The sequence below is a fragment of the Hyla sarda genome, chromosome 1, assembly GCF_029499605.1.
Source record: "Hyla sarda isolate aHylSar1 chromosome 1, aHylSar1.hap1, whole genome shotgun sequence".
Classification (NCBI taxonomy): domain Eukaryota; kingdom Metazoa; phylum Chordata; class Amphibia; order Anura; family Hylidae; genus Hyla; species Hyla sarda.
In genome coordinates, this window is record NC_079189.1 from 512,921,845 (window position 1) to 512,941,693 (window position 19,849).

The 19,849-nt window shown below is 40.9% G+C and overlaps 1 protein-coding gene across 8 annotated transcripts in view; it reads left to right on the plus strand.

Annotated features, from left to right (window-relative positions):
• Positions 1 to 19,849, plus strand: part of MCTP1 (multiple C2 and transmembrane domain containing 1) — an 822,947-nt gene that overhangs the window by 396,696 nt on the left and 406,402 nt on the right. For all 8 annotated transcript variants that reach the window (XM_056537914.1, XM_056537903.1, XM_056537887.1 and 5 more), the window contains one exon: positions 12,311 to 12,404. In XM_056537914.1, coding sequence (XP_056393889.1) covers positions 12,311 to 12,404 — 94 coding nt within the window. The remainder of the gene's footprint in view (positions 1 to 12,310; positions 12,405 to 19,849) is intronic.

Here is a 19,849-nt window from a genome sequence, read left to right on the forward strand (position 1 = left end):
ATGTAATGGCTGATCGTGTGTGCGTACTGTTTTCTAGACCACAACACAGTTTAAAAAAGCTGTGTGAGCTGTGAAAAATTGTAGAACAGTTTTTCTGAAGGCAGAAATGCTACAGGGAACTTTGAGTTCTAAATTGTAATATTTCATATACTTCTCACTGTTTGAAGAAAATGCTGAGGCATAGTAATCGATTTCTATAATAGCTTTGCGTGGTACTGCTGCACCTTACTACAAGGTTCTATGTCCAAAATAATTTTAGATATAGACAGGGTTGAATTATAGGGAGGACACCTGATTTACTTCAGTTCTTCCTAACAGCAAGTTTTAACAAAATTAGAAGTATACCTTCAACAATGGAAAAGCTTCAAGGCGGCATACAATAGCTGTTGGCTGAATAGTTCATGTGTTCTGAAGGGAGGGAAGATTAATGCACTGGTAGGGGACACTTGTAACACCCTACGGGTATGGACCCAGTGTGCCACAACGGGCAGCTGGCCAGTCAGGCAGAAGAGGGCAGACTGACACCAAAGATAACCAACAGATAACCAACAGATAACCAAGGGAGCAAGCAGACAGGAATCATGGTAGACAGTTTATACACAGGAGTGCAAGTTAGAGTCAAAGTGATGAGGCAAAGGCAAAGTCCAGTATACAGACAAGGAACAGAAAACAGACAGTGCAGTGCAGGATACAATACAAAATGCAACCTTGCGGAGGCCTGGAACAGCAGGTGTGACAGAGTTATATATGCATTGCCTGGCTGTGATTGGAGGGGAATCCATTAGGGCTCTATAAAACTCAGCCAGTGCTCGCGTGCAGCCCAAGGTGGACAGAGCAGAAACAAGCAAGAGCAGGAAGACCAGAAAATACAGTAGACACAAAGCACAGAGAGTGTTGACTGATGCTGGTAACCAACCAGCAGCATTACAACACTATGGCACTTTAGCTAGGAATTTATATTTTCACTTACTTTCTCAGTAGATCAGCACCTCCAAAATCCATTTTTTTTTTTTTTTTTGGGGGGGGGGGGGGGGGATTTCACTGGAAATGATTGTTGGAAAGCAAAGTCCCGATGACTTTGCTCGCTGATTCCACCGAAAAAATTAAAGGGGTATTCCGGAAAGTTAAACAGATTTGTAAATTACTTCTATTAAAAAATCTTAATCCTTCCAATAGTTGTTAGCTTCTCAAGTTTTCTGTCTAACTGCTCAATGATGATGTCACATCCCGGGAGCTGTGCATGATGGGAGAATATCCCCATAGGAACTGCACAGCTCCCGGGACGTGAGTCATCAGAGAACAGTTAGACAGAAAACAACAACTCAACTTCAGAAGCTAATAACTATTGGAAGGATTAAGATTTTTTAATAGAAGTAATTTACAAATCTGTTTAACTTTCCGGAGGCAGTTGATATAGAAAAAAAGTTTTGGCCTGGAATACCCCTTTAATATGTTAATTATTTAGGTGGAATGCGGATATGCATCTGAACTGAACTTCAGTAGACTGCACTGAGCAGCAGAATCCCATTGAGATTAACAGGATTCTGCAGCAAGCAAATTGTTCTCAGAAATAATTTCGAGCAAAATATCCATAGTGTGCCTGGGCCCTAAGACTCCTTTGGTGGTGGCTTATCTTCTCCAGAGCAAAAGAAATGAGCATATAAAATTCAACTTGCTTACCCCGACAACATATGTCTAGAAAGACTCATGAAGCCCTATAAATATACAACAGTCAGCCGGTCAACATTACTCTAATGTAGGTGTCCTTTACTATATGGGCATTGGTCCTACTCTCATATAGATTACATTGTAATCCAATACTGTTGACATCAAAGGGATCTGCCAACAATTCTCAATTATTTATGTCCAGAACAAGTTACAATTATATGATACCAGTACTGAAAAAGTGACTTTCACCAAATTTGTTACCCAGAGGTCTTCTTTCTTGAACTGATCTTGCATTAGTACTTGCACCATATGTACATTAGCCAGGATGGCTCAAATCTGACCATCGAAAGCATACATTGGCCCTCATTAGTGTATGCTTGTATTGTCGTAGTTTAAAAAATCCAAAATTATTTTCTTTTCATTTGTGTGCGTTTTTGGTACAATTTTGGCGCACGCTGGATTTTTTGGCGCACACAGAAAAATATTTATTCAAAATTACATTTCAAATGAGTAATTGTACACACATTATAACAAGGGAAAGTAATACCAAGCAAAATCACGTAGGAGAAAAACTACTGAAAGGATTGAGTAATGTGGTTTTTAGGGTTATTTTCAGACCATCCTTGTTTTGGTCAGAACATTTTCTCTTTTAGTCAAAAACCATAGTAAACATGTATGTTTCTTAAGCAAATTATGTGCCACGCCCATTTTGTTGAGTTTTATTTGAGTTTGGTTGGCTTTGTGGATTTTTCCGGCACATTATGTTGCATGCCCTGGTTTAGACATGTCACAAGCAGCGTGTGCCAAAAACTAAATCTGCATATTAAAGGAGGGTAATAGTGTTCATGTTTGGTTTTTTACGAGTCTTCCAGTTTCCCTCCAAGCATATACTGGTAAATCAGTTTCCAATGGCTTTGGCCTTAGTGTGTAATGTGCTTGAATCAGATTGTGGATCTGTACAGCTTTGTAGACTATGTTGGTGCTATATAAGCAACAGGTTAAAGCACTATTTTTTATGTTACGCAAGGCTAGTTTAGGAGGTCAGTCACATATGTAGTAAAGCACAAGAGACAAATAAAATGGCTTAAAAACATCAGCAGCAGCCTCAGTATATGGTTAAAAATTAAAGCTAATGTGTATTGTTTTGTCGGTAATGGTAATAAATAAATGTTCATGGGCAGTAATTCCTAAAGTCATTACTCTAACATTCACAACCTTTTTTTTTTCCCCGTGTCAATGTAGAAGCCGATTTTCATTTAAGCACCTCGGAGACTCCGCTTGAAAAATAAACAAATGTAAAAAGATTGAAAGTTAACAGGGCTCATAAATACTTTTTATATAAAGAAATATCATATTAATACACATAGGGGAATATACCTAGCTTAATAATTTCCCGTCTCAGAAAACCAAGGTCATATCTTCACTGTAAACAGGGAGCATTCACTTGGGACATATAATGTTAATATCATGGTGTTCTCTGACTGTCAGCTCTCATATTATTAATAAAAGCATGGTCTGCTCTTTACCTCCATAACATTTTTATTGATAATTTTACATTCCAAAACTACTATTTTCACTGGCACAATGGCGCACTTAACATATTATGATCCGGAAATATAAGTAAGCTCAAGAATACTAATTTTTGGGACATTTTGTCTTTCTTTTTAGTTTATTGCTTGAGGAAAATGAACACATTTTTGTTTGATGTCCATAACTTTTCCCGTGCCGAAAGTGTATTCAAGGTCTGGAAATCTTAAAGGGGCACTCCGGTGGAATATTTATTTATTTTTATTTTTTAAACAACTGGTGCCAGAAAGTTAAACAGATTTGTAAATTAGAATGCAATAGAGAGGCGCCAATGTCCGGCACTGCTAGGGCAATATATTCGGATGCAGGATGTAATGGGCAACTTGTATAAGAACTGTATAGAGGTGCAGGGTTGTGCTCTGGTTTAAAGAATACAGCAAATAATCCAAACTTCTCGATCCAAGGATAATGAAGAAAAACCGGCACTCACCCTTCTTCTCTTTAATTTTCTTTCTTTATTGCAAAATACTCACAGGTAAAAACGTAAATAGGGGAGAGGGATCGACAAGGGGGGGGGGTGCACAAACAGGTGACAGATACTGTTTCAGCTGGCGAGCTTCCTCTGGCCAAGGTTTTTGTGTAGATCTTTAGAAGGTAATGGAGAGCCATTTATAGAAGAATGGCCAGAAGATTAATGGCGAGCTCAGGGAGGACAGAAACCTCCTGTGGAGCAGACGGGCTAAATACTAGACCGATTACCTGCGTAAACAATCTTCATCAAATTGGCCCAACAATTGGCTTCGGTTTTTCATACGGATTTTGATGAAAATATGATGCATAATGGTGCAGATTTACTGTGGGTTTGGTGCAGATTTTACCTTCCCCATTGTTTTCTGAGAGGAAATCGATAACAAGCCTTGACATAAATGGACATGCTGCAGGTTTTAAAATCCGCATTACAGGACATTTTCATACAGGATAATGTCCTCGGTGTGTAGATGAGATTTTAAAAATCTACATTTCTGATACTAAAATGTATCATAAAAGTAGCACATTTCTATAATTCATGTATAAAACTATGATTTTTTTATGGTATGTTAGGGTAAATTAATGGTCCTCACATACTATTGTAAACCCAACCTGTTTTGTCAGGTTGTGCGACAGAAATTGGCGTATTGCACCACAAATTATGTCTGCGCCAGAATGTGTGCCAGAATTTGATCCAAAAAATAAAAACCCGACTATCTCTTGGGCCATTGGGGGGGGGGGAGGGTGTGACTGCAAAAAGGGGGGCGTGCCCCCAACATTTTTGAAAAATCCTGACATATTTACTATATGTCACAGAAAATGTGTTGGATTTGAGTTCTGGAAAACCCGACAGATCACAGCATATGTAAAAAAAAAAAACAGGGAAAAGAGCAAAATTTAGGGAAACCTTAGTAAATACTGTGAAAAAATATCTGTTAGGAAAAAAAAAAACTACAAAGGAAACTCCACTCCTGGTAAATCAGGGCCATTGTATGAAGTACATTGTAGTAAAGGTACTCATGCCTGTAATTGGGAAGCATGAAACAGCTGACAGGTTCTCTTTAATTATTATGTCATCCTCTGCTCATATTCAGGTGTTCTTAGCTCAAAAGTAAAAGACATAAGGTTGTGTTCACACTGTGTTTTTGTTGTATTTTTAACATGCATTTTTTGTTATGACTGGTTTTACCAAAACAGAAAACTCATGCTAAAAAGGCAAAAAAGTAGAGTGTGAAGCCATCCTAGAAAACCATATATAGTATAAAAATACACATATATAGTCAAGGAGCAAGGACTAATGACTCTATGACCAGCTGAGATTTGAGCAAAGCAACCCTACTGAATACAAATTATACTACTACCATTTCAACAGAAATCAATCACTAACAAGAAGTTCTAAAAAAGATAAAGAGCAACACCATAGAAATTTGTCCAAAGAATGTAGACTCTACTAATATAACCATTAAGTACAAATATGATACCACCATGATGTGCAACTATCCAGTCCTTAACCTCTTAAGGACGCAGGGTTTTTCCGCTTTTGTATTTACATTTTTTCCTCATCACCTTCTAATGCTTTCAATTTTGCACATAAAATTCCATCTGATGGCTTATTTTTTGCACCACCAATTCTACTTTGCAGTGACATTAGTAATTTTACCCCAAAATTCACGGCGAAACGGAAAAAAAATTCATTGTGCGACAAAATTGAAGAAAAAATGTCATTTTGTAACTTTTGGGGGCTTCCGTAAATACGTAGTGTATTTTTCGGTAAAAATAACACCTTATCTTTATTCTGTAGGTCCATATTGTTAAAATGATACCCTACTTATATAGGTTGGATATTGTCGTTCTTCGGAAAAAAAATCAAAACTAAATGCAGGAAAATTTATATGTTAAAAATTCTCATCTTCTAACCCCTATTACTTTTTTATTTTTCCGCGTATGGGCCGATATGAGGACTCATTTTTTGCGCCGAGTTCTGAAGTTTTTATTGGTACTATTTTTGTATTGGTCGGACTTTTTGATCGCTTTTTATTCATTTTTTCATGATATAAAAAGTGACCAAAAATACACTATTTTGGAATTTGGAATTTTTTTGCGTCATTGACTGTGCGATTTAATTAATGTTATATTTTTATAGTTCGGGCATTTTCGCACGCGGTGATACCACATATGTTTATATTTATTTTTATTTACAGTTTTTTTTTATGGGAAAAGGTGGGTGATTCAAACTTTTATTTTTAGGGAAGGGGTTAAATGACCTTTGTTAACTTTTTTTTCCACTTTTTTTTTTGCAGTGTTATAGGTCCCATAGGGACCTATAACACTGCACACACTGATCTTCTATGCTGATCCCTGCAAAGCCATAGCTTTGCACGGATCAGTGAGATAGGGTCTCGATTGCTCAAGCCTGTAGCTCAGGCTTGGAGCAATCAATCGACGATCGGACGCCGCGGAGACAGGTAAGGAGACCTCTGCCTGCATAAAAAAAATCTAGTTAAAAAGCAGCTGCTTTATGCTACAGATGAAGTTCTTTTCTTTTTGAATTTATTTTATGTCTGACCACAGTGCTCTCTGCTGACACCTCTTTCCATGTCAGGAACTGTCCAGAGCAGGATGGTTTTGCTATGGGGATTTGCTCCTGCTCTGGACAGTTCCTAAAATGGACAGGGGTGTCAGCAGAGAGCACTGTGGTCAGACAGAAAGAAAATTCAAAAAGAAAATAACTTCCTGTGGAACAAATAGAAGCTGATAAGTACTGGAAGGATTAAGATTTTTAAATAGAAGCAATTTACAAATCTGTTTAACTTTCTGGCACCAGTTGATTTAAAAAAAAAAAATGTTTTCCAGTGGAGTACCCCTTTAAAGGGATTTTCCCACAATGGACACTCATCACCTATCCACAGTGTCTGATGGACACCCATTGCCTTAGAATACACGATGAGCATCCATCATCGAAAAACAACTCATGGAAAAAGCCCCATAAAAGTCATGTTAACAATGTTAATATGCATGTATAAATACAATACATTCCTATACATGTGGATATACGATTATACAGACACACATAAGCATACTTTGGTTCTTTGAAGCCTAGGCATCTGCTTCTGCTGACTTTTCCAGCCCTGTAGCTGTTCAGTTACATTAGAGCAGTGGATCTTAACCTGGGTTCGATCCCTAGGGGTTCGGTGAGTCAGTCCTGGGGGTTCGGCAGGTAGGTCGCAACAGGACAGGCAAACCAAGCAATTGCTTGGGGCCCCGAGCAGAGCCAGTGTTTGCCCGTCCTGTAGCGACGGGGCAATTCCCCCCCATCACTATTAACTCCCTGCGGCCCCGCATTAAGTTTAAAAACGCAGGGCCACTGGGACATAGCCCACACCGGGACGTCACGGACGTCCTGTGGGTGCGCCCATGGAAACAAAGGCTCCGAGGACCAGAGGATAGAGAAAGAGGAAGACGCGCGCTGGCCAGCTTGGTAAGTGACCAGCGGCACTTCATCTTCGGTGCTCCGACCACCTCTCCCGAGACCTGCTGCTATAGCCGGAGCGGTGGTCGGAGCACTGAAGTGGGCAGTACACAGGCATACAGCCTCCAGCCATACACTGTATATGGCTGGAGGCTGTATGTCTGTGGGGGAACACTACCTACATCAGTGGTCTTCAACCTGTGGACCTCCAGATGTTGCAAAACTACAACTCCCAGCATGCCCGAACAGCTATTGGCTGTCCGGGCATGCTAGGAATTGTAGTTTTGCAACATCTGGAGGTCCGCAGGTTGAAGACCAGTGGCCTACATAATGTGGGGGAACACGGCCTAATGTGGGGGAACACTGCCTGCCTAATGTGGGGGTACACTGCCTGCCTAATGTGGGACAACACTGCCTGCCTAATGTGGGGGAACACTGCCTGCCTAATGTGGGGGAACACTGCCAGCCTAATGTGGGGGAACACTGCTTGCCTAATGTGGGGGAACACTGCCTGCCTAATGTGGGGAACACTGCCTGCCTAATGTGGGGGAACACTGCCTGCCTAATGTGGGGGAACTCTGCCTGCCTAACGTGGGGGGAACACTGCCTGCCTAATGTGGGGGGAACACTGCCTGCCTAATGTGGGGGGAACACTGCCTGCCTAATGTGGGGGGAACACTGCCTGCCTAATGTGGGGGGAACACTGCCTGCCTAATGTGGGGGAACACTGTCTGCCTAATGTGGGAGAACACTGCCTGCCTAATGTGGGGGAACACTGCCATTGTTGCGAAAATGACATGAGAGTGGCACTTGCCAAGGTAAAGCCGCGCATTTCTGAACTGGTCTCTGAAAGACAACAGCAGAAGTCACACTGATTTGCAGTAAATATTCAATATTTTTTTGTGAGAAAATCATGTTTTCATGGTTTTGTTCTTTGTTCTTAATGGTGTTGTTCATTTTGTGCACCTATGTATAAATATATACTTAAATACATACCTATATTTTGAATTTGAAAAAATCATATTTTATTTTTCCAATTAAGAGGGGTTCGGTGAATGCGCATATGAAAGTGGTGGGGTTCAGTACCTCTAACAAGGTTAAGAACCTCTGCATTAGAGTCTGTATTTGGGGCAGAATCCACTGCAGATTCTGTTCAATGGCGAAAAACTTACCCAGATAGTCCCTAAATATAGAACATCTGTGTGAATCTAGCACTACCTATTCCCTGTTATACCACTGTAGGCATTCTTCTTGCTTTCTACTCTCCCCACTGGATATACTTTTCATTACATATATAAGGGGTGTGTGAAGTATTCTATACTATATTCTATATGGCTATACAGGAAATGCACCTCTGGCTATACAGGAAATGCACCTCTGGCTATACAGGAAATGCACCTCTGGCTATACAGGAAATGCACCTCTGGCTATACAGGAAATGCACCTCTGGCTATACAGAAAATGCACCTCTGGCTATACAGAAAATGCACCTCTGGCTATACAGGAAATGCACCTCTGGCTATACAGGAATTGCGCTTTGGATGCCTTAATCTCTATACCCATTAGGAATACCATTTAGGGGATTTATATGCCATAAATGGAAAAGGAATATTTTATATGTGAATGGTGGAGCTCCAAAACACAAAATAAGATTTTAAAAAGCTTAACAAAAAATGATGCATTTGTAATATAATAGCAGAAAATTATGACGCACAAAAAGTACTTTGTATTTTATAAAAGAAATTGTAATATTTTTAAGTGGTGTGGGAGTTTTTCTGATTAACTTTAATTTAGTGTCTTTCTCAGCAAGTTTGGGGCATGTAGTGCAGGAGATGTATGACAGCCTATAAACAACAGTTTTTGATACAGAGGTAGCAGAGCTCAGTTTGTCACATATCATAATTTGTTCCAATATGATTGCGATAAATAGTTTTTCATAGACTTGAATCGGTGGAGATCATTGTGCACATAGAGCATTAACCATGGACACAAGTGGTTCTTCTTTACCTGTATCTCAAACATTATAATATATGAAATCATTTTATGTTTGGAGCTTATGCTTTAAGTTAAAAAAAATTGTGTTAGTATCTTTTGTATGTGACATTTACGAGAGCAAATGTTTAAGCCAGGAACCTGCCGGTTCTTTATCCTGGTAATTTTTCTCGGCTTGGCTGACCTTGAAGGATGTGTTGCATATTCATAAATTTTCAAATGAATACAAGAGTAACACTAAAGAATATGTCATTCACTATCTTCTTTTTATAACAACTACTAAAAATGTTTGAAGTTTTTGAGATATTTATTTTATTTGCTCTTTTTGGCTTTATTCAAAAACCCAAAAAATTTTATTTTCCTTGTTAAATGGTATGTAAACTTTTGGAACAATTTTATTTTTTTTGTTCTAAAATAACGGATGAAACATTAGGTCTACAGCTCCTACACAGACCTTGTCTTCATGGTTATAGACTACAAGCAAACTCAGTGTGTAGTCTGACTCTGCAGTCATGTGTTACTTCTCCCTTCTTATAGCTAACCTGAAAATATTAGAACATTCACATGTAAGCAGACTATATTCAGTGGATACGTTGATACTTTAGCAGAATGGCATGCCTACATAAACTTTGTGCCAGGCCAATGATTTCAGTGGACCAAGCATAGTCTAATGGGGACTACAATCTGACCACTTATCTATTTTTTTTTCTATTCATTTGCTCAATACCAAACAAGAAAATATAATACATTTACATTTCAACAGCTATAATAGTCAGTTTTGCCCGCCCCCCCCCCCCCCCCCCCCGCCCCACAAATAAAATAAATGTGCTTTGGAGGGAGTGCCAAAGCACACACAAAAAAATAAAAATTAGAAAAATATTTTATCACTTAGCTGACCAACTAAACTTAATCTTTGCATAACATTTCTCCAACATTAGGTTTCCTTTTGCCAGGGGATATTGATATTTTTCAATTTTAACCACCAAATCCAGCCATGCCACAACTGAAGGAGTTCTATCTGAAAGCCATTATCTCAAAACTAATAACTTTGCACAAAAAAAAGTATCTTTAACATAAGGACCCAGTGTGGACCAAAATTTTGTACAAAAATCTAATTTATCTTATGAAATACAGCGTTTCAAAACTTCCCAATAACCAGACACCTCCAGAAAATATGACCATTTCTAAGGGTATTCAGATTGATTTTTGATTTTTGTTTTTTGCGGGACACCACCTGCCCTTTTGAATCTCTAAAATCTGAATGGACTGAACGTGGTCAATAGTAAACTATTTTATAATACTGTTTGATAAATCTATTGCATTCTTAGGCTGCCTAATCTATATTTAGTCCAACTGTTAGCTGGCTTAACCGGTGCCAGAATTTTGGTGTATTTCTGGCACATTGCATTCCATATTTAAAGGGGTACTTCATTGCTCAGCATTTGGAACAAACTGTTCAGAACGCTGGAAACGGCAGCCGGAGCTCGTGATGTCATAGCCCTGCCCCTCATGATGTCATGTCCTGCCCCCTAAATGCAAGTCTATGGGAGGGGGCGTGACAACCATTTGTTCCAAATGCTGAGCAGCGGAGTACCCCTTTAAGTAGACCTCTCAGCAGAAAAACAGGAGCGTAAATTAACTTTAATAAGGCTAATCATCATGATCTCAGGCATAACTTTTTTTAATTTCAATAGTCCTCTCCATTGCCGAGATACAAACTCTTTTGTTTAGGCTTAAGTGCCAAGGAGACGTTCCCCAGCACAGAAAGTGTGTAGTGAAGCCCAGACCATGTGCTCTTATCTTGGTCCACCAGCCCGCTTGCATCCGCCTAACCTGTTTGACTGTCATAAAAAAAAAAAAAAAGTCCATAGACATTTTGTCATTTTGTAATGCTGGGGAAATACAAAAGGTATGCCTCGAATTGTGATCCCTAGCCATGGGCTTATTTACACCCCTGTTTTGCTGCTTTAAATCACATCATTTTTAACTAAGCCACACCCCTTTTGCAGAGATAGCTCCCCTTTAATGTATTTGATGGAAAAGTGTATAAAATTCAGATAAATGTGGCTCAATTGCAATAGTCAATCTGTCCCAGAGTGTGTTTGTAGTCTGTAAGTCTTGAGGACACTTACAGTAGTTCTGTATAGGAGCAGTGTACGGTGAACAGTAGAATTAATTAAATCAGTTTTTTTTGTATTTGAGTTGTATTGTAAAAATATTAAACTGGTTGTTAAAGTGCACATTTCCTTGAAGATTAAGAAATCTTTTAGACATAATGTTTTAGGCTCCTTTCACACTATGTGTGTAAAAACGGACGTATATTAACGGATGAAATAATGGGTGCTAACAGCTGAATAAATATTCATCCGTTAAGACCCGTTATAACATCCCTCATGTATGGCCGTAACACCTCTGCCTACAGACTCCCACAGCCGGAACTACTACTCCCATCATGGAACAGACTTATTTCCATGATGGGAATAGTAATTCCCCGGCTGCGGGAGTCTGCCGGTGGCTGCGGAGGCTACATTTAATGTTTGTACTACTACCCCCATCATGGAACAGACTCTGTTGTAGTAGTACAGGGGCTGAGGGATTGATTGCATCGGGTCTCACCCGATGCGATTAGAAGTTATTAAACAGGGGAGCGGGCGGCATGCTCCGCTCCACTGCGATGTACGATGTATTTACTTTCATTTTTAAATTCCCCGCCGGGAGCCCTGAATGGCCGGTACTGAGGAGCCATTCAGGGCTCCCGGTGGGGTTTTCAAATAGAAGAGCTGTGGTGTGGAAATAGATATAGAATCACTGGGGAGTTGGTTGTATATATCTGGCCCCCTCAGTACTTCTATATATCTTGCCACCGGCAGCGCATTTATATATCAAATGCCTTTGCTGTGCTATGAATGAAAAGTATTCTACAGCAGCAGATGCGCTGCTGTAGAATACTTGTCATTCATAACGCTGCAAAGGCATTTGATTATAGAATCGCTCTTTAAACGGATGAATTTTATCGTGTGAAAGGGGCCTTAGATGAAATATCATGTAATAATGACAAGATTTTTAGTTTGTATACAAAAGTGATATTGTGTAATTACCTACGTGCATGTGCTTTGTTTATTACAGAGTCTTATGAGGTCCTTCAGCAATTTTAATGATGTGGGTTTTCTTCAAGTGAAAGTCATAAGAGCAGAGGGATTGATGGCAGCTGATGTCACAGGTAAGAAGCATTGAGACTTCCTCAAGATTAATCTATAGTCTCCAAGCAGCTTTTAATTAAAATAAGGCCCATATGTGAGTGAAATGATGTGATCTGATGACATATATTTGTTAGATTTTACTTCTGGGGCACATACAATACCTCCATGACAGGAGGAAAGGTGACAGGTTTCCACTGCTGTTTTTGAAGGTTTGTTAGATGTGGAGTTAGGAAAGAGTTTAATTAAATTATTGTCTTCATGGATTGTGCAGAATAACTATGGCAGGTTTCTACATATATAACATTGGCCTCTCTAGGCCTAATATTTGTTAATCCCTATCCTGATACATTAGTCATAATATCAGAGATAACCAAATGACCCACGTGTTCATTTCACAATCACTGCATTGTGGGGCTGGCATTGTCTGCATTCAGGTGACAGTGTTGGACTACTTTTATTACCTCACGTGCTTGGCACACATGCAAATGAGGCCCTTTAAATTTAAGAGCTCCGGCGCGTGCGCCCTAGGAGACGGGGACACGCGCGCCGGAGCTGAGACATAGTGGAGGAGGCGGCAGCAGAGCGTGGTGAGTGACGGGCTGGGATTCGCGTACGGGTGCGTCCTGTGATGCGGATCCCAGCCCCGCTGGCAGCCGGGGACACAGGGACAATGCGCCCGCGGCCAGAGCACGAAGTGTGACAAGTACCTTCTACTTGACTGTATTTACTCAATGCTCCTGACTTACCTTGTAATTAACAAGGTAGTTCAGTTAACCACCATGTCAGTCTTGACACGGTTGAGTACACTGACCCTGGTCCTTGTATTTGATCCAGCAAATCAGTTTCTCAGCCTTCATCAATATACACCAATTATAATGCATCTGAAGCATGTTGACTGGGAATATGACTGTACTGTAACACTGCCTGTTTTATGCAACAAAATAAATAAATAAGTCTTTTTGGTGGAAATTTGTGTCTCTTGGATCTTATCCTGCCATGTTTTCAATGCCCACCTGGCCTGCCCAGTTTATGCATATTCTAATACTGTGACCCTTGGCTCACTCTTATGCCTCGTCCATCATCAGCAGCAGGACCACGTGGATGTGTACCATCGCTATAGTCTGGCAAAGTTCTAGCCAAAGAATGAACATGTTTATTCTTTGGTTAGACGTCAATCCTGTCAGTGGAATGCCGCTGTGGAGATTCTGCAGTGTGCACAGAGCAGCAGAGTCTCATTGCGAATAGCCATTTCACAAAAAGATAGCCACAGCGTTATGGTTGACTCAGAACATAGTCGTTTAGTTCCAAGAAAAGCATGGATCCTTTCTAAGCATGTCCATTACTGTCTGGCAGGCAGGTATTAAAATTACCTTATGGTGGATAACCCCTTTAAGCCCTGTAAAATAGGGTCATGAGCTAGAGGAGGACTTGTTAGTAGTAAAAAATTATTGTAGTGCCGCACTGTCCACAACAATATTTTAACAAATTACTTTTATTTTCAATTTGGCTTCCAAATGGGTGTACAGACTGTCTGCTGTCTGCGCTCCTGGCTGCACTTAACTGTGCATTAGGACATTGAGCTTTGTGCTCTGTCTCCTTGGCACACATAGCCTGTGTGAGACCCAGGACCATAGAATGCAATGGGATTCCATGGTGCTGGGTCTAACACTGGTAACGGTTGCCAGGAAAACAGAGCAGAACACTTACAGTGCTTTGAAAAGTATTCACCCCCTCTTGACTTTTTTCGTATTTTGGTACATTAAAGCCAAGTTCAATATTTTGTTAATCTGAATTTTATGTGATGGATCAGAACAGAATAGTCTAAGTTGGTGAAGTGAATTGAGAAAAATATATAAATAAAACTATTGTTTACATATAGAAAACAAAAAATTGGTATGTGTGTATGTATTCACTCCCTTTGTTAGGAAGCCCATAACAAGCTCTGGTGCAACCAATTACCTTCAGAATTCACAAAATTATTGAAATGATGTCCACCTGTGTGCAATCTAAGTGTCACATGATCTGTCATTACATATAAACACCTTTTTTGAAAGGCCCCAGAGGCTGCAATACCTAAGCAAGAGGCATCAGTAACCAAACACTGCCATGAAGACCAAGGAACTCTCCAAACAAGTAAGGGATAATCCCCAGGAGCACCATCAAATCTATCATAACCAAATGGAAAGAACATGGCACAACAGCAAACCTGCCAAAAAACGACCACCCACCAAAATTCACGGACTGGGCAAGGAGGGCATTAATCAGAGAGGCAGCACAGAGACCTAAGGTAACCCTTGAGGAGCTGCAGAGTTCCACACCAGAGACTGGAGTATCTGTACATAGTATGACAATAAGCCGTACGCTGCACAGAGTTGGGCTTTATGGCAGAGGGGCCAGAAGAAAGCCATTACCTTCAGCTAAAAACAAAAAGGCACGTTTTGAGTTTGCAAAAAGGCATGTAAGACACTCCCAAAATGTACGGAGGAAGGTGCTCTGGTAACACTATGTCTGGCGCAAACCAAACACATCACATCACTCAAAAAACACCATGTTTTTCAGGACTGGGCAACTGGTCAGAGTTGAAGGAAAAATGAATGGTTCCAAATACAGGGATATTCTTGAGCAAAACCTGTACATGTGCATGATTTGAGGCTAGGATGGAGGTTCTCCTTCCAGCAGGACAATGACCCCAAACACACTGCTAAAGCAACACTTGAGTGGTTTAAGGGGAAACATGTAAATGTGTTTGAATGGCCTAGCCAAAGCCCAGATCTCAATCCAATCGAAAATCTGTGGTCAGACTTAAAGATTGTGTTCACAAGCGCAAACCATCCAACTTGAAGGAGCTGGAGCAGTTTTGCAAGGAGGACTGGACAAAATCTCAATGGTAAGATGTGGCATGCTCATAGAGACTTATCCAAAGCGACTTGGAGCTTTTATTGCCGCAAAAGGTGGCTCTACAAAGTATTGACTTTAGGGGGTGAATTGTTATGCACATTAACTTTTTCTGTTATTTTGTCCTCTTTGTTGTTTGCTTCACAATAAATAAATAAAAAATATCTTCAAAGTTGTGGGTATGGTGTGTAAATTAAATGTTCTAAATCCTCAAACAATCCATGTTAATTCCAAGTTGTGAGGCACCAAAATACGAAAAAAAATCAAGAAGGGGTGAATACTTTTGCAAGGCACTGTAGGTCTCCTAATATTAATGTTTGGATTCTGATCACAATAATCTATGTGAAGTATAACGCTTTATCAAGTGAAAAAGTTTGAGAACCTGTGGTCAACACCCAAAAATTTGATTTTTGTCATTAAATAGCTTACGGTGCACTGATCACACAACTGTTTAGTTTCTTGACTGTACTTCACCTATTATTAAAATTAAGTTCACGCCTATCTGACTGATTCCCTGAGTTGTCATACTATGGACCCTCTTATCTCAGAAACAGAAGAGTGTACCAAGAAACTGTAAAAAAGGTGTGTGACCAGGGCACCCTTAGGTGTTTAATAATAATGTGAGCTAATTTTTAAAGAGGAAATAAGTTGACATTTATCTACAGTACACAGGTTAGGCTATTCATATTTTCTGGCAGATTCCACCATTTATAGCGGTATTTGAATGCCACTGAATATCTAGAAAGACATGATATTGGTCATATATTCCACCACAGTTGGCTAAATCTGCTAAATATTGCATTGTGCCTATGGCCAACTATAGCTTGGTTCCACACAGACTAAGCAAGAAACAGATTTCCAAAATTTTTTAGGGGGGGTTTTATCAAAACCTGTGCAAAGGAAAAGCGGAACAGTTGCCCATAGCAACCAATCAGATTGATTCTTTCATTTTTCAGAGGCTTTTTAAAACTGAAATAAGCTACCTTATTGGTTGCTGTGGGCAACTGCTCCACTTCTACTAAGCTTCTGTTTGACAATGATTTTAAACACTAAAAAAATGTGGGTTCCTTGTTTCCCCAACATCTGCTTTCAAGTGACAGTCGGCAGGCCCCCATACACATGAGATCATTGGCCAGTCCTGCTACTATTTGAACAGCTTTTCTCTTGAGAAAGGATAGGGGATAAGATGTCTGATCGCTGGGGGTCCAGCTGCTGGGGACCCCTGTGATCTCGGCTGCCGCACCCCAGACATCCGTGCACAGAGCGACCATCTCTTCATGCCGGATGACTGGCGATGCGGGACAGATGCTCGTGGTGTCACGGCCACACCCTGTTCGTGATGTCACAGCCACGCCCCCTCAATGCAAGTCTATGGGTGGGGACGTGACGACTGTCACGCCCCCTCCTATAGACTTGCATTGAGGGGGCACGGCTGTGATGTCATGAGCTTCCGGCGCTGCAAGCAACATTCTACACAAACTCCAGGTGCCGCAGGGAGAACGTGGGGGTCCCCAGTGGCGGGACCTCCATGATCCGACATCTTATCCCCTATCCTTTAGATAGGGGGTAAGATGTCTAGGGGCGGAGTACCCCTTTAAGTGTATGGCCAAAGACTGGTGAATTTTTCAAGATTCCCAAAAGATACTGTAACAAGTAATTTCTACAGCCTCATGGTACTGTACATGAAATTTACTACAATAGATTTTCCTAAACCTAAGCAAAGCACAAAAGCCTAAAAACAAATAGACCATGAAATGGAAATGTTATATGAAATAAAGACATAGCTGCAGAAGTTCTAATGCTGTTTTTACAATTATCATATGAACATCCCTATTAGCTTATGGTTTAACATTTAGCAGACTCACATTCATTAACAGGGTTACATCCAAGTCCTTCTTGACAGCCCACTTAAAAACAGTCTGTTTTGCTTTCTGGGGCTTTAATTAAGATGTGTTCAGTTCTAGCTCCTTTGCCCTCCACCCGCTGTGTCACAGACTGGCGATCAGACACTTTTAGATGGTCCAGCCCATGACTTTGACCTTCGGAGCAGAACAGCGTTCCCGGGGGAACCGTTCAACTCATGAGTTCTGATTTCACACTTCCAGGATGCCTCGGCTCTTTTAACAATGACAGGGAGACAAAGGCCTTTAGAGCAGGCCGTGTGGGGACTTGTTTAAATTGGAAACTAGAGAGGAGTCAGGGAACAAGGTTATGGGCTACAGAACAGTGCTTTTAATAAAGAGCTCATAGCTCTGGTTCAGTGCTATGGAGTCTGCTTCAATTCAATTAATTGAGCCATTTATCTGAATCATCTTACACCTCAATATTTCTCACCAGAAATTTCTGATAAGTATTGTCTTTAGCATAGCACTAATGCAGATAGATTCAAATCTTTCTTTGTCAGGGACAGTGTATTACTGTCCTGAAGCAAAAAAGGTCAACGTCTTTGCACTCATTAAAAATGCCCCACATTTATAAGCAGGTACTCCCCCAGACACATGGCAGTGACACACAGAAGAATAATTCAGCTCTTCAGTATGCAAATGCTGCTGTATAAATGCTTTGGGATGCACAAGTCTAGGTTACATTTACAAATTGTGATAAATTCTTAGTTGTAGAAGTCATGCTGGACTAGCCAATGCTTAAAGTGTACCTTTCGTTAACAAAAATGTTTTATATAATTCAGATAATACCATTATATGTATATTTGTAATATACATTGGTTACAAAATATGTATATTTTTGGGTGAAAAAATGCTGTCCTTGCGTGTGTCTCTGAGGAGACCAAATACAGGAAGTGAGGGGAGGACAAGCAGGACTCTGTGCAGGCTCCTGGCTTGTCAATCATCCTGCTGTATAAGCCAGGGGCATGTCACAGAGCCTCAGTGCACATTTTATTACTAGGAGGGAGAGACTTTAATAAGACTTCTTTTTACTATCAATTATTCTCTAATTAGTAGGTTCCCACTAAGTAGTTATATCCCCACCCCCACAGTAGTCAGGTATTCCCCCAATAGATATGTATATTCCCCAAAGTTATAAGGTAGGTTACCCATTAGGTAGGTCATTCCCTCAGTTGGCCAGAGTTCCCCTCTTAAGAGTTATGACCCCCAATGTAGTTAGGTAATTTCCACATTAGATAGGTATGTCCCCCAGGAGGTATGTAGGTCCCCTACAATCGGCAGGTAGATCCCTTACTACCTTATATAGATATGTCCTTAGGTAGGTACCCCCCCCCCCCCCACCTCCCCACAGTAAGCATGTATGTCCTCATTTACTCCACCCAGTAGGCAAGAGTGTTCTTAGGAAGTGTCCTCATACCCCCCCCCCTCCACACACACACACACACACACTATTCAGATGGTAGGAATGTCCTTTCCTGCACAGAGCAGCTGGGCCAACCCCTTCCTCCCCCACTTGGGGATTAGGGCAGGTGTCCACCAATTTTATAGTTTTGTTATACATTTTCAGTTTATTTGTCTTAAAGGGGTACTCCGCCCCTAGATATCTTATCCCCTATCCAAAGGATAGGGGATAAGATGTCAGATCGCCGCGGTGCCACTGCTGGGGAGCCCTGGGATCCCCGCTGCGGCACTGCGCTATCATTACAGCACAGAGCGAGTTAGCTCTGCACGTAATGACGCGCAATACAGGGGCCGGAGCATCGTTACGTCACGGCTCCGCCCCTCGTGACGTCATGGTCCACCCCTTTTAATACAAGTCATGCCCCCTGCCATAGACTTGCATTAAGGGGACGGGCCGTGATGTCACGAGGGGCGGAGCCATGCCGTCACACGGCTCTGCCCCCTGTATCTGCCGTCATTACGCACAGAGCGAACTCGCTCTGTGCTGTAATGATAGCGCAGTGCCGCAGCTGGGATCCCGGGGCTCCCCAGCAGGGGCACCGCAGCGATCTGACATCTTATCCCCTATCCTTTGGATAGGGGATAAGATGTCTAGGGGCGGAGTACCCCTTTAAGCTCTGCTCATTCTAGGCTTAGGGGTCTAGTGGGTGGTCCTATTGTCCTACTCAGTGATTGACAGTTTTCCCTATGAATGTGAATTCAGAGATAGCTGTCATTCACAGGATCACCCACTTGACTACTAAGCTTAAAATGAGCCAGTATTTATGTGACTAAATAACAAGTTACATAGTTACATAGGTTTTAAGGTTAAAAAAAAGACCAGAGTCCATCAAGTTCAACCTATAATCCTATTTTATCCCTACTTTATTGATCCAGAAAAAGGCAACAAAAAAAAAAACCTTATGAGGCTGATGCCAATTGCCTCATACCAAGGGAAAAAAAGTATTTCCTGACTCCAAATAAATCCAGAATAAATCCCTGGATCAAGGTTCTGTCCCTATAGATCTAGTATCCATAACCTGTAATATCATTTCTCTCCAGAAATGTGTTCTGGTCATTTTGATCTCTTTTATTGAGTTCACCATGACCACTTCATGACCACAAGTTATCCTGGAACTTTTCTTACAAAACTGTATATAAATCTACCGAGCCTCTCTTGCTCCTGATCACTTGATGCCTGCAGAATGGACAGTATTCTCAATGTG